We start from the raw sequence: 12,339 nt of genomic DNA, 5'->3' as shown, positions 1-12,339 counted from the left end.
TTTAAGTGGCGATCGGACTTAATTGGACTCCGTACTAGCTACGCGTATACGACCAGCTGCGCTAGGAGAACCTTTGGACTGTGTTTATTTTCTCCACACATCTGGAACAGAGCATTCCTGTGGGTAGATTTTACACCTACTTTATCACAGGTAACGTATGTGATCATTGAATAGTACAATCAGTGCTTGTTGCTCACTCGTTGTAACAAATATGTCACCTGTTAGCGACCTTTTATATCGTGACAATGAACTATGATCGAGATTGGCATACTGTTGACCTTCAAGTTGTCGCTATTCTGAAATGAGTTTCATGAGTTTGTGTTTTTTAGTATGACTAACGCTTCGCTATACCTTCTAATTATTAATTAGCAAAGTTGAGAAAGTGGTCGCTGATAACTGTCAACCAGTGGGGGTAGATGGATTTGTTTCTTTCTTTTGCCATTAATAGATTCCTACAAAATACACACTTTGTGAATGTCAAGTTTTCTTCCATCCAGGAACAGGCACCTTGTTTGAAATGTGGTGGACATTCCTTTGCGTTCTTGTGGCATTGATTGATGCTGTGCACGCCTGCCCTCCAGAATGTACATGTTTCGGCGATGTACCCACAGTACAATGCAACATCCCGACTCTGGACCATATTCCTAAAGGCATCCCGAGTAACACTACTCTCCTGCAGATGAAAGGTATGGATTCAAAAATTCAACAATAACTACGATCAAATGATTTGGTAGCCTTGTATCGTGTCTATCGTGGTTGGGACAGGTTGTCTTTGGGGCTCACATACGCACATTGTTCATACAAACATGGTTGTAAATTCACGAATACTTGTATATTAAGTATATTGAATAGACACAATATAACTCAAGATTTTTGTCTTCTATGAAGAAATGGCACATGAAACTGCCATTGTATTTTCTATAAAACATCTATCCAAAAATAATTCTTGACACTTTATGTTTAATATGGGAAAATGTGGTAATTGTACTACCCTAACTCAGGTACGGAACTCCGTGTGGTACGGAAAGGCGATCTGGCCGGTCTCCCGCTACTGAAAACCTTGTATCTCTTCAACAACAAACTACAAACCATCGAGGTCGGCGCCTTTGACGATGTTCCAGCGATTGTGGACATCGAGATCGGCAGCAACCAAATATCCGACCTCCCCCCGGGTGTCTTCAGGGGCTGTGGGCAGCTACAGAGTGTGGTTGCAGATAGAAATAAGCTGACTAAAATACAGAAGGGAGTTTTTAATGACTTGGCAAGCTTACAGGTATGTTTTAACCTTCTGTATGGTTCTATGATGTATCCAACAAATACTGTCACTTGGATAATATAATTATTATGATACTTTAGTACTTCTCCTTTAAGTAGACTGATAATGATCGGACTAACGCCAAAAAAAAAAAAGGATTAATGCCCCGCCCCGAGGTGTATATGGTGAAGTAATGCCTGGTCAGTTGCAATAACCACCGAAAAAAACACCGAGTGAGCGTAGCGAGCGAGGTGCTTTATGAAGTGGTTTATGAAGTGGAAGATAAACTACAATATGTATAAATACTACTAGCCCTGTCCCCTATATAATGGTACGGTCCAAAAAGTGGTTGGTTATTTTTATAACCGATCACTCTTTTCATTATTCACCACTTATGATGTTATGGCTTGATAACCGATAGGACATTTAGGCTTCTCATTGGTCGACGCCTCCCGGCTATACGATAATATATGATCAACGACACCAGACATATACATAGGACCTGCCAAGCTCCATTCTTCTGTTCTAGGCGGTAAGGCTCGGCAACAACGAGATCGAGACCATAGAAGTGGGAGCTTTCTCCAACCTGTCCAACTCTATCGTCTTCAGCTTGGAAAACAATCGCATCCGGGACATCAGGAAAGGCGTGTTCGATGCTCCACAAGGAGCGACACAAATCCAGTTACAGAACAACAACATTTCTGTCATTGAGCCCGGAGCACTTTCGGCTTTCAGTAAGATTTACATGCTCCTGCTCGATAACAACGTTCTGTCTACCATTACAGGCGCTCTGAAGGGTCTGGATAATGCGGAAATTATAAGCATAAATAACAATAAGATAGTGGTACTGGCCGAAAACACGTTCGAAGGACTTCACAAGCTCAGTGGGTTGGACCTCTCTAACAACCAAATTCGCGCCATTACAGGACAGGTGTTTGTTAACCTTTCAAATTTGCAGACACTTAACCTGCACAGCAACAAGCTTGTGCGCATGGACTCGCCGCTACCGAAGGGAATAGGGCAAGTCATGCTGTCCTCTAACCTACTTTCCCAAGTACCGCCGCTACCAGGTTCACTTGGTACGCTAGATCTGTCCTACAACCCACTGGAGTCCCTCGTACAGGGCCAGTTCTCCCATATCCCCAGCATCACTACCCTCGGTCTCTCTGGTATAAAGTATTTCATAGAGAAAGGCACCATTGACGCGGGCGTGTTCGCCGGACTCGGCAGGTTGGGGACTTTGAACCTCGCCGATAACAGGCTCACTCGGGTTCCTTCGGAAGCGCTCGGGAAAATCAACCAGTTAGACACGCTAAATCTGGCTGGGAACGAGATCACAACTCTCCATCCCAGTGACTTCGTCAACCAGACGATTATTCAAACGCTAAACCTTAAGTAAGTAAAATGACTCTTACTTTGAAACTTTTAAATGTTATTAAAAAAATAAAAGCTGATTGTTGTTAATTCCAGAGCTGTGAAACATTCCTGTGGACATTCCATGCCTGTGGATAAAATACCTGTACAATTCCTAGAATTCTTGCATACTGTACCATTAGGCGCCCCCTGAGGCGCCGCCAAAAATATATATCAAAGCAGCAGCGCTAGCCTAAAAGGACATTTATTCGCGCCAACAGACCCCGATTGTACAGTGTTGTCCAACCCTTTTAGGGATTTTCCTTTTCCTAAAGGTTCAAATTTTTGACACACTTTAACTTTATCTTAGTGGCAACAATCTGACGTCAGTGCCAGAGTCTGTATTCGACAAGCTAACCCGGCTGGAAGAAGTGGACTTGTCCTACAACCCTATCGTATATGTGGGCCCGGGAGCCTTCAAGGGCGGAGTGCTGTTCAGTGTGCATCTGGATCACACCAAGCTTCGTATCATAGGTAAGAACCAAATACAGTCAAACGTGTCCAAGACAACAACTCACTCAAGGAATCTAGCAAAGGTGGCCTGCTTTGACAAGTGGTCTTCTTATAAAAATATAGTGACAAGATTGGAGAGAGAACAAGGAAACCGCATCAAAGTTTCCACGCATTTTTCAATAGACTTCCCAATTGACCTAAAGTGACCCAGCCGGTGCCATTTTACATTGCGCAAAAACAGTGTCATGCTGTTGAAATCAATGGCAAACTGGCTAATTCCATCAAGATTTATCCCTAGTTATAATAGAAAAAAAAACGTTTTCCGTCACAAGCTTTGTCATAGTAGGACCCGACGTAAGTTTATTCATGAGGTCAGATGTAATGACTGGGACTCCGTAAATAGTTTCATCAGGTTGGTAAGTCACTGAGTAAAGAGACTCTTTTTACACGACCAAGTCGTTTATTCAGTCTACGAATTGCCCTGAGGCTGAATAAAAGACTTGGTTGAATGTGTAAAAAGAGTCTACTCAATGACTGGGACTATCTCAAAGCCATAGATATGTGACGACCAAAGATGGCGTATTTACTGGCTATTAGCACATGAAGACGATTAAAAGCAGGTTTAACGGCAACATTATGATTTTATACATTAGACGGCGCTGCCTTCAACGAATCCGTTGAGGTGAAGTGGCTGCAGCTGAACAACAACTATCTACAGTTCCTGCCGGGAGGAGTCTTCAAACCTCTGACTTTCTACGGAGATTTGATGGAGTTTGAAGACATGAGTGACAACCCTTGGAAGTGTGACTGTCAGATGTATGAGTACGCGCAATATGCAAGATCACCTGCGGTAGGTTTGAACTTATAATAAATAAAAAAAATGCCCCGTGTAAACTGTCCATATATAATAGCACGAAGTCATGAGACTGAAAAAAAAAAAACTGAAAAATTATTGTCGCAGGAAATTTTTTTTTTACCCCGGGATGCACCGTGTAAATTGACCCATCATTATATATGCTTTCCCCTCTGGTCTCTCAGTCACTGACGAAAGCTAGTGGATACTAGCTGAAACGTCTGACGTTTTCAAAATCATATCCAGTTGCTTGAGTAACTGTTTTTGGGCATATGACTTCCCAACTTTGCCCCTGCTGCAGGCCGAACATCTTAGTACACTTGAATGCGCCAGCCCAGGGAACTTGACAAAACAGGTCCTGCGGAAGGTACCTTTGAACACTCTCAAATGCGACTGTCCGCACTACGCAGTACCAACCATAGACACCAAAGGGAGCTCCACAGTGGTCCGTGTGGGACAAGGGGCAGTACTCAATTGTCAGGTAGGTAGCCTACCACATAAATCATAAATCACGATGATTTGTCAAATGATAATATACGCAGCAGCAAACTTGTAACTATCATATACTAGTAGCCTCCACCAGACTCTTTTGCAGGTAAGAATAAGTAAATAGTAAGAATCGGCCGGTAAGAATAAGTAAATAGTAAGAATAAGTAAATAGTAAGAATCGGCCTAAAAAGCATATAGCTGGCCAGGGGAGTTGGCTGGCCAATGAGTGGGTCCAGCTATATTCTTTTTCGGCCGATTTCTACAATCTATTCAGACTGCAAAGGAGTCCGGTGGTGACTTAAACTATCATATAGCAACAGTGTTTAATAACATGGGCGAACATTCCACACTCACCGTCTTCAGGTCACGGCCTGCCCTGAAGCAGCGGTCATCTGGACTACCCCTACCGGCGTGAGTCTGACCTCTGACTCCCAACATCCGGGTCTCCACGTTCTGTCAGACGGAAGTCTAGTCGTCGTGTCAGCGTCATCAGACGACTCGGGCACCTACAGCTGCATGGCGGTCAACTACCTCGGGAAGGCCACGGCAACGGTCCGTCTCAGGGTCACAGACGGGCCTCATGATCATGACACTACCGACAGGTAGAGGACCACCGCTGGATGGGTTGTTGAGAGTGCACACGGGCTGAAAACACTAGCCTTCTCTGCAGGCCTCCGGGCAGGTGGGAGTTTTGATAATCCGTTTTGTAGAATCTTTAATGCGTTGTTTTGCTGGCCATCCTACAACCAGCCGCCACGGATACAAATCTTCTCTGGGCGGCTGGTTGTAGGATGGCCGGCAAAAGAACGCATTAAAACTTCTACAAAACGCAGTATCAAAACTCCCACCCGCCCAGAGGCCTGCACAGGAGGCTATGAAAACACCCACAGCTCAGCCATAACCAAAAGGGGATGATATATAGATCGTCGTCCAATGATAACAACCCTTTATTACAAAAGGCAAAGGCCTTTAATACGCGACTAACATGAGTGAAATGTCAGGTTCACGACTATATCAGTGAAAATGTTCAATTTGCTTTGGACAAAATGGGCAAAACTTTTGGTACCCGCGTTCCAATATGCAAAGCAGGCATGTAAAGCAATGTTACAGTAGTACTTTGATATTCACAAAGCATTGATGATGCATTAAATGACAGCATGTATTACACACCTCGCGATGCCAAATAGCGTCGTCACATGTTGGTGGCTATGCATATTTTCAAAATTGAGCTTTTAAAATCAATCAATCAATCAATCAATCAATCAATCAATCAATCAATCAATCAATCAATCAATCAATCAATCAAAGCCTTTATTTAGTCTCGATAACTTGTTTGGCCATGTGGCTGCTTTTCAACAGGGTCCAGTGAATGAGGGGTCGCGGGTAAAAAATTAAAATGAGAGTCATGTACAATTATTAATAATAAAATTTAAAAAAATTAACGGCTCTCGGTGGCAAATGTGCAGCTGTTGACACATTGGCGCACCAAATCCGTAGGGTTTTTTTGGTACACAGTTAGACTGATTAACCAAAGAGGCTCTTTGGGCGTCACTCCACCGTACAGGTGGGGAAGTCGTGTCATCGTGTATAATACAATCAACAAAAAAAATTAATCATAAACATACTTGATAATTAGACCAACAGCACGGATACGTGATCATCCCCGTACAAGTACTACATGTATGTGTGCCCGATAATGATGATTAACCCCGAAGGTAATTGCCTGTCTAGATCCAGCAGATTCCATCTGTAACGCCACGTGTTGAATCTCCGGGCCGTCAGACTCCAGAGCACACGACGTGTTAATCATTGGACCGCTGCATGATTTATTGTCTAAAGATACGCCGTTATGAAGTGCCGCCTGGTCGGTAAGGCCACAGCAGGTAAATTGTATGGATGACATTCTCCGCAGACTCCAAATCTAATGCGATAGGCCAAAAAAGGGCGGGCCTAAAAAACAAGGTCCCTACATTTTCAAATGTTGACATCATAAACAATAAATGATGTCTATATTGTGCTAAGTTTCCCGCCGTCTATTAACAACATTCCTTTCTCATAGAAGCAACTTTGAAAAATAAAAGTTTTCAATCATTGTACAACCGGTTTTGATTCTTTGGGAACATCACATGTACACCGCCGTCATCACGTATAAAAGGAATGAAGCACATCACTGCATCAAAACATTAAATCAGAGCCTTGTCTTGTCTCCCCTCTTCATAGTTATCTTCCATCCACGTTCCGGTATGACAACTGACATCTTTGCCCATTTTCGGCATGTTGACCACTGTCAGAGGGCAACAAAATTTCTTCTTTTTATTCCAAAATCAGGCGAAACTTAATGTACGCGCTGATGTCATCCATGAAAATTACTTGCTGTGGCCTAACGTAACCGTCTCTAAGACACAGACAAGAGTTGACAGTGGGTGAATCACTACTCTCCAAGCAGAGGTTTGGGCTTCGGCTTATTTTGACGTGATTTAGGCAATTTTATCGGGCTTTGTTTCCTGTACTGGTATCTCTTTTTTTTACACCAACACAAAAGCTAACTGCCTGGCAAATAAGATACTGTCTGCCCAATTTGATACCGTCTCTGCAGCCACCAAAGGATCTGCTTGGTGATTTATAGGGAATCACATACAGGTTGTGAGATCTGCGAACATGTGGAATCTTCGCTGGAAGATGTTGGAGTGGTGTTGGAGAACGGCTGGGGTGATGTACTTCACCCTGTCTCTGACAAGTCAAGTCAGAGGAACTGATCCAAGGACAATCTGTGTGCAGGACAGAATCAAAGGACCCGGTAAGAAACGTGTTATTTGATGCAGACCCTGTTACAAATAGCCGAACGTGGCCTCCCGAACACCCGTCGGCTGGTGTTCGGCTGCACCAGCCCAATGTTTCAAAATGTTTAAATCATTCGGGTGTAGACGGGAGGTTCGGCATTGGTTGGCTGGTTGTTGGCTGGTGTTCGGGAGTAGGTAGTAGGGGTGTGGTGGTTGGTTTTCTTGGTTTTCGATTGGTATTGAAAGGTAGGCCTGGCCTAAATCCAGTCGGACGACTCCCGACCTTCAGCCAAACTTGGTCGCCTGGTGTTCGGGGGAAGGTTTTGAATGTGTGACAGGGGCTTAGGGGGTCGTGATATGCCTCAACTGCAACATATCTGCATATCTGAGGCGTCTGTACCTTTGTTTTCATGATATGTGCCTCTAGACCTACTAAAATATGATACAAACTAAGTATATTGCGCTCATCCCATTTATTGTGTATTTTGCTTGCCTTGATTACTTCAAGAAAATCTGGCATCGATATCATTTCATAGTTGGAGTGCAGAATAGACAATCATGTTAAATTGGTGTCAGTATTGTAGATATAGACATAACTAAATATTTCTATTCCCTCAGCAATATAGAACTGTGTGCAATTAAAGAGAAATGACAGCAAGTGCCAGAAATCATTACGTCAAGAAATTGTTAAATGGTTTCATACACCAGAACGTATACACCATGGGATTCTTAAATGGTTTCAAGTGACGAAACAATTAAAGCTGCATTATGTAACATTATGACGATGCAAATTATGACGCATTATGAGTGTGTTTAAAAGCTGGAAACACAGCAGTCAACCATGTTAAACTTTGTATTCTGGTAGTTTGGGGTTGTGCAAAAACTAGTGCTGGCTGTTTAGGCGTCAACTATAAATATCAGAAATGTGAGGTAACTGCACAAATATGTTTAATGGTGAAATAAATTACAATCACAAAAATGTTTTTTTAGATTGAATATTTCAGTTTTGGTGCAAAAATGCTACATAATGCCGGCCCCTTTTAACAAAGAACACGCCTATAACTAAGGACCCGTCCATAGGTCCTTTTACCGATATCGATATTGATTTGTCACATCGGCAACTGCTGATTGTGAACGAAGTAAAATGGCCCCTACTTATCTGTCATCATAGCATTCTATCTAAGGCCACAACAAGTATTTTTTATGGATGACATCAACGCGCACATTAATTTTCGCCTGATTGTGGAAAAAAGCTTTTGTGGCCTTCTGGCAGTGATCAACATGCCTAAAATGGGCGAAGATTTCTGTTCACGTCTGAATGTTGATGGCAGATAAATATTAAGATAGGAGACAAGACAATGATCTGATATTTTACTTTGATTCAGAGATCTATTTCGCCTTTTATATTTGATGGTGGCTGTGTATATGTAATGTTCCCACTGAATCCAAACTATTTGTTCAACAACTGAAAACTTTTATTTTTCAAAGTTGTTTCGGTGAGAAATGAATGTTGTTATAGCTGACAGTAAATTTAGCACAATATGTGTATCATTTCTTGTTTAACAAGGTTTATGATGTCAAAATTTAAAAATGTAGGAATCTTTTATTTGGCCTGTGATGTTTTGTTCGCCCGCTCGCATTAGATTTGGAGTCTGCGGAGGATGCCGTCCTTAAAATTTACTTGCTGTGGCCTAACGTTCGTATTTCTCAAGAGAGAGCCCATTTCCTTAGGCACTAAAAGGCGCTTATTTCCACATTGATTAGTTTACGATTCAGGCTCCTATGCGAGTTAAATTAAACGGCAGTAATGATTGATTGTGCAAAATGCATGTGTGGGGTACATTATTGTAGCTGCAGGGTCGGAGTCGTCAGGGAGAATCTGCTATTGTGATGCCTGCTATTTTTCAAAGAAGATGGGTATTCGATTCCTTTTGACTACCCGTAATTCGTCATCTAGATACGGATGTGTTGAATCCCCAAGAGATTAGAATCGTTAAGATAACGGATGAAATGAAATATAGAACCGTCATAGGTATTTTATATTAAGATAGATCACCTGAAAAACTACTTGAGCAAATGGATACAACTTTGTCAGACTGGGCAAAATTTGGTTTATTTCGTTTTTATGCCGTAAATATATACCAACAGAAACGCGTTAGGTAGGTACCTTAAGTGATGCTTGGCATTATTAGATGACGATAAAGCAATTAGAATGTAATTTGCATAATTTATTAGAAAAGTTGATGAATCCTCTCATTCTATTATATGCTGCCGGGTTCGCCCCGAAGTGGCATATACTACGTACAATCCTCGACAAACGTGGTAGTGGTTTCACTACTGTGCACAGTGGAATATTACTGAACGTTTTCAATCATTTGGCGAAGGTATGAGATCTTTGAACTCTAATTGATGATACAACGTACACGTCGTCTTGTGTGACCCGACCTTTGCGTGATGGACGGGGCCACTACTGAGAACTAATGATCCAAGAAGGACACACAGTTGGCATGTATATATCTCCCAGAGGATAAAAGGACGGGATGTCGCCATTTATTTCTGAGACATTTCTTATCTTAGTAACATTTCTATACAGATAGAAGTTAATTGAGAGGTAGGACGATTGCCTGGATTTACGTTTGCCTGGAGTTCTATACAGTGTCCCCCAGTCGTTATCTCAGTGAGCAAAACGAGTGGATACCGCTTTCCCTTCTAGCATTATCCTTGACGGAGTCGACAATTACACGCCAGACACTGCGAGTGATCTTTACGTCTTTTAATATCTGCAATCATTGCCATGGTATCTGATGGCCGCTTCAGTGCGCTATCCCGACGATCGCTCAGCATTACTGGCTCCTAATGAAAAACGTAGAGATACGCGAAACTGGCCAGGATAACATGAAAACCCTATTTATCCAGTAGAGATTGTAATCGCAAATATACAAAAGTAACGCCTTCTTCACTGGTGTTCCAGCGCTGAAGAAAGTCGAGCGCTGGTTTTCCAGTACGGATCGGCTTTGTGCCAGTGCTAAAGCTCCTCCCTCAGTATTGGAATTCCAGTGCTGAACGTCGTGTCATATGATATAGATAAGTATAAAAATAAATGAATAAATAATTGTAATTAACTAAATCATTAACATTTCACACTGTTCACCCTGCAGCTGCTATGCATGTTATTATGATAACACTGGTCTTGACGTCGACACTCAGGTAGACGACAAACAGCGAGTCTCAGCGAGGACATGGCGTACACGTACGGGCGGGAGAAGAACACTGTTGTCTTTGAAATAGACGTCCAAAGACAGAAGGTAAGCTTTAAGGTCAGATCTTCAATGTCTTAATGGTCAAATGTTTTAATGGCATTGTCTTTGATTGTATTTTTTGTAAAGTACTCTCTACTTCGAAGCGGCTTGAACTTCGGTGCTAACTAGGTGTGTATTTTCCCCTCAGATAACAAAGCAGACAAATCAACTTGTAGCTAACATACTGACGGAAGGGACAGCGACTGTATTGAGAGATGTTTCAGTGACACAAAGTGACTACAGGTAAAGAGATCAATACTAATCAATGTCATACGCTGCCATGGTAACTTCTGCTTATCTATGTTAGCCTCCATGAAGGTATTACTTTTGACATGATTGTCTGTGTTGAGGGAGGTGCGTGTGTCTGTGTTTCCGCATGGCCCTTAGGTCAGGTTGCAAGGAAGAAGGCTATTAATAACGTCTTTATCTGGTAGTGCTTGGTGTTTTCACAGGCATTTTCGTTACATGGCCTCTAGATCCTCAATCCTTGACCGCTGGTGTTGTTTCCCTTACAAGAAAAAAGAAGTATAGACACAGTCACCCCTAAACAGGGTCTGAATATTTCATGGAGGTCTGAGATCTCCATAAATTCTTGTTTACCATCGCATTCGTATTTTCCACTAATCAGGATGATCGAAATATGACGTGGTAGCGGCATTGCAACAAGTGTAAGCTCGTCTTTTTGCCTTTAAGGATATCAAAGTTGATGCAAGGGAACGTGAGCCTAGCCAGTGTTCACCCATCCCCACACTTTCCATTCGGAACAGAGAGAGGAACGACCGTGATTGGCTACTACGCAACACTGGACTGTAGCAGCGCACAGTTCTTACCAGGCGGTATCCTGAAACAAATCGTGATGAGCAGTAGAACACGACTGGAGCGGGCTGCCGGTGGAGACATGATCGGAGACCCTGTGCTGTTCATACGAGGCCCCAGCAATCTACAGGCCCTGGACAGGGAATATTTCCTGGGCTTAGGCGCGCTGGGTTTACTGGCCCTGCTACTGCTCTGTGCCGGTTGGCAGGGAACTGGTGATGAGGTGGGAGAGGCAGAACACATTGGCGTTTTAGCTGACAAATACGATTGCTATCGAATGGTTTGATAAGTTTTGTTATTGTTGGTATATCTAATATATCAAATACCTTATAAACCTGAAAGCTTTAAAGGGAAAGATGCCCAGAATTATCACATTGGCCTAATTCGACAATCTTCAAAAAATTTTACAGGACATCAAGCTATTCATAATGTGAGCACGGGATGCACTTTCCACGTTTGTTAAATCCCTCTAGATCTTATTAATGACATATCAAAGCTACACACATAATTAAATCGACAGCCTATAGCAAGATGGAACAGTTAATTTGGCAAAACTACAACATGTGTTAGCCAACTAGGTTCATTTATACAACATGGACATCTGACTAAATAAAGATATAAAAGTATTGCACTAATGTCATGAATGCATGCTGAGCCAATGAACAAAAAAGCGTTAATGCCCCGACCCGAGGTGTATATGGTGAGATAATCCCTGGTCAGGTGCGATAACCACCGGATAAACATTAAAATGGTTTATGAGGCTCACAGATATCACTTTGGGATACGATAGTTTGATTCAACTTGCTACATCAAAAGAATAACCAGAAAATTGACTTTGAAAGTCTTGGTTTGCCACTATAAAATGCCTTTGAAGGAATAAACAAAACAAATTCTAACTAGAAAGGTAACATTTGCAAGCAAATGCAATATGTTTACCTCAGGATGGTCTTGCCTACGATTTAACGTTATACCTTTATTAGG

At 42.2% G+C, this 12,339-nt stretch overlaps 2 protein-coding genes across 2 annotated transcripts; both read left to right on the top strand.

Annotated features, from left to right (window-relative positions):
* The first annotated feature begins 49 nt into the window (after positions 1-49).
* Positions 50-5,069, top strand: LOC109465866 (leucine-rich repeat-containing protein 15-like). The gene is made up of 8 exons (XM_019763354.1): positions 50-150; positions 498-686; positions 1,002-1,273; positions 1,785-2,650; positions 2,979-3,142; positions 3,775-3,971; positions 4,276-4,455; positions 4,827-5,069. Exons 2-8 carry the CDS (start codon positions 518-520, stop codon positions 5,067-5,069), a joined length of 2,091 nt encoding a protein of 696 aa, XP_019618913.1. The 5' UTR covers positions 50-150; positions 498-517.
* A 1,825-nt stretch (positions 5,070-6,894) lies between these two features.
* LOC109465956 lies at positions 6,895-11,760 on the top strand. The gene is made up of 4 exons (XM_019763446.1): positions 6,895-7,260; positions 10,451-10,548; positions 10,691-10,785; positions 11,236-11,760. The coding sequence occupies exons 1-4, from the start codon at positions 7,122-7,124 to the stop codon at positions 11,642-11,644; spliced, it is 741 nt and encodes a 246-aa protein (XP_019619005.1). The 5' UTR covers positions 6,895-7,121; the 3' UTR covers positions 11,645-11,760.
* The last annotated feature ends 579 nt before the right edge of the window (positions 11,761-12,339 follow it).

This window comes from Branchiostoma belcheri, unplaced genomic scaffold, assembly GCF_001625305.1.
Source record: "Branchiostoma belcheri isolate BF01 breed outbred unplaced genomic scaffold, Haploidv18h27 scaffold16, whole genome shotgun sequence".
Classification (NCBI taxonomy): Eukaryota; Metazoa; Chordata; class Leptocardii; order Amphioxiformes; family Branchiostomatidae; genus Branchiostoma; species Branchiostoma belcheri.
This window is presented reverse-complemented; position numbering and strand designations above follow the sequence as displayed.

Excerpts from the sequence above, each read along its gene's own strand:
- LOC109465956 (XM_019763446.1), top strand. The coding sequence starts at position 7,122 with ATGTGGAATCTTCGCTGGAAGATGTTGGAGTGGTGTTGGAGAACGGCT. Across the intron at positions 10,549-10,690 it reads TAGACGTCCAAAGACAGAAG|ATAACAAAGCAGACAAATCA; the intron begins GTAAGCTTTAAG and ends TTTTCCCCTCAG. Across the intron at positions 10,786-11,235 it reads GTGACACAAAGTGACTACAG|GATATCAAAGTTGATGCAAG; the intron begins GTAAAGAGATCA and ends TTTGCCTTTAAG.
- LOC109465866 (XM_019763354.1), top strand. The coding sequence starts at position 518 with ATGTGGTGGACATTCCTTTGCGTTCTTGTGGCATTGATTGATGCTGTG. Across the intron at positions 687-1,001 it reads TACTCTCCTGCAGATGAAAG|GTACGGAACTCCGTGTGGTA; the intron begins GTATGGATTCAA and ends ACCCTAACTCAG. Across the intron at positions 3,143-3,774 it reads CACCAAGCTTCGTATCATAG|ACGGCGCTGCCTTCAACGAA; the intron begins GTAAGAACCAAA and ends TTTATACATTAG.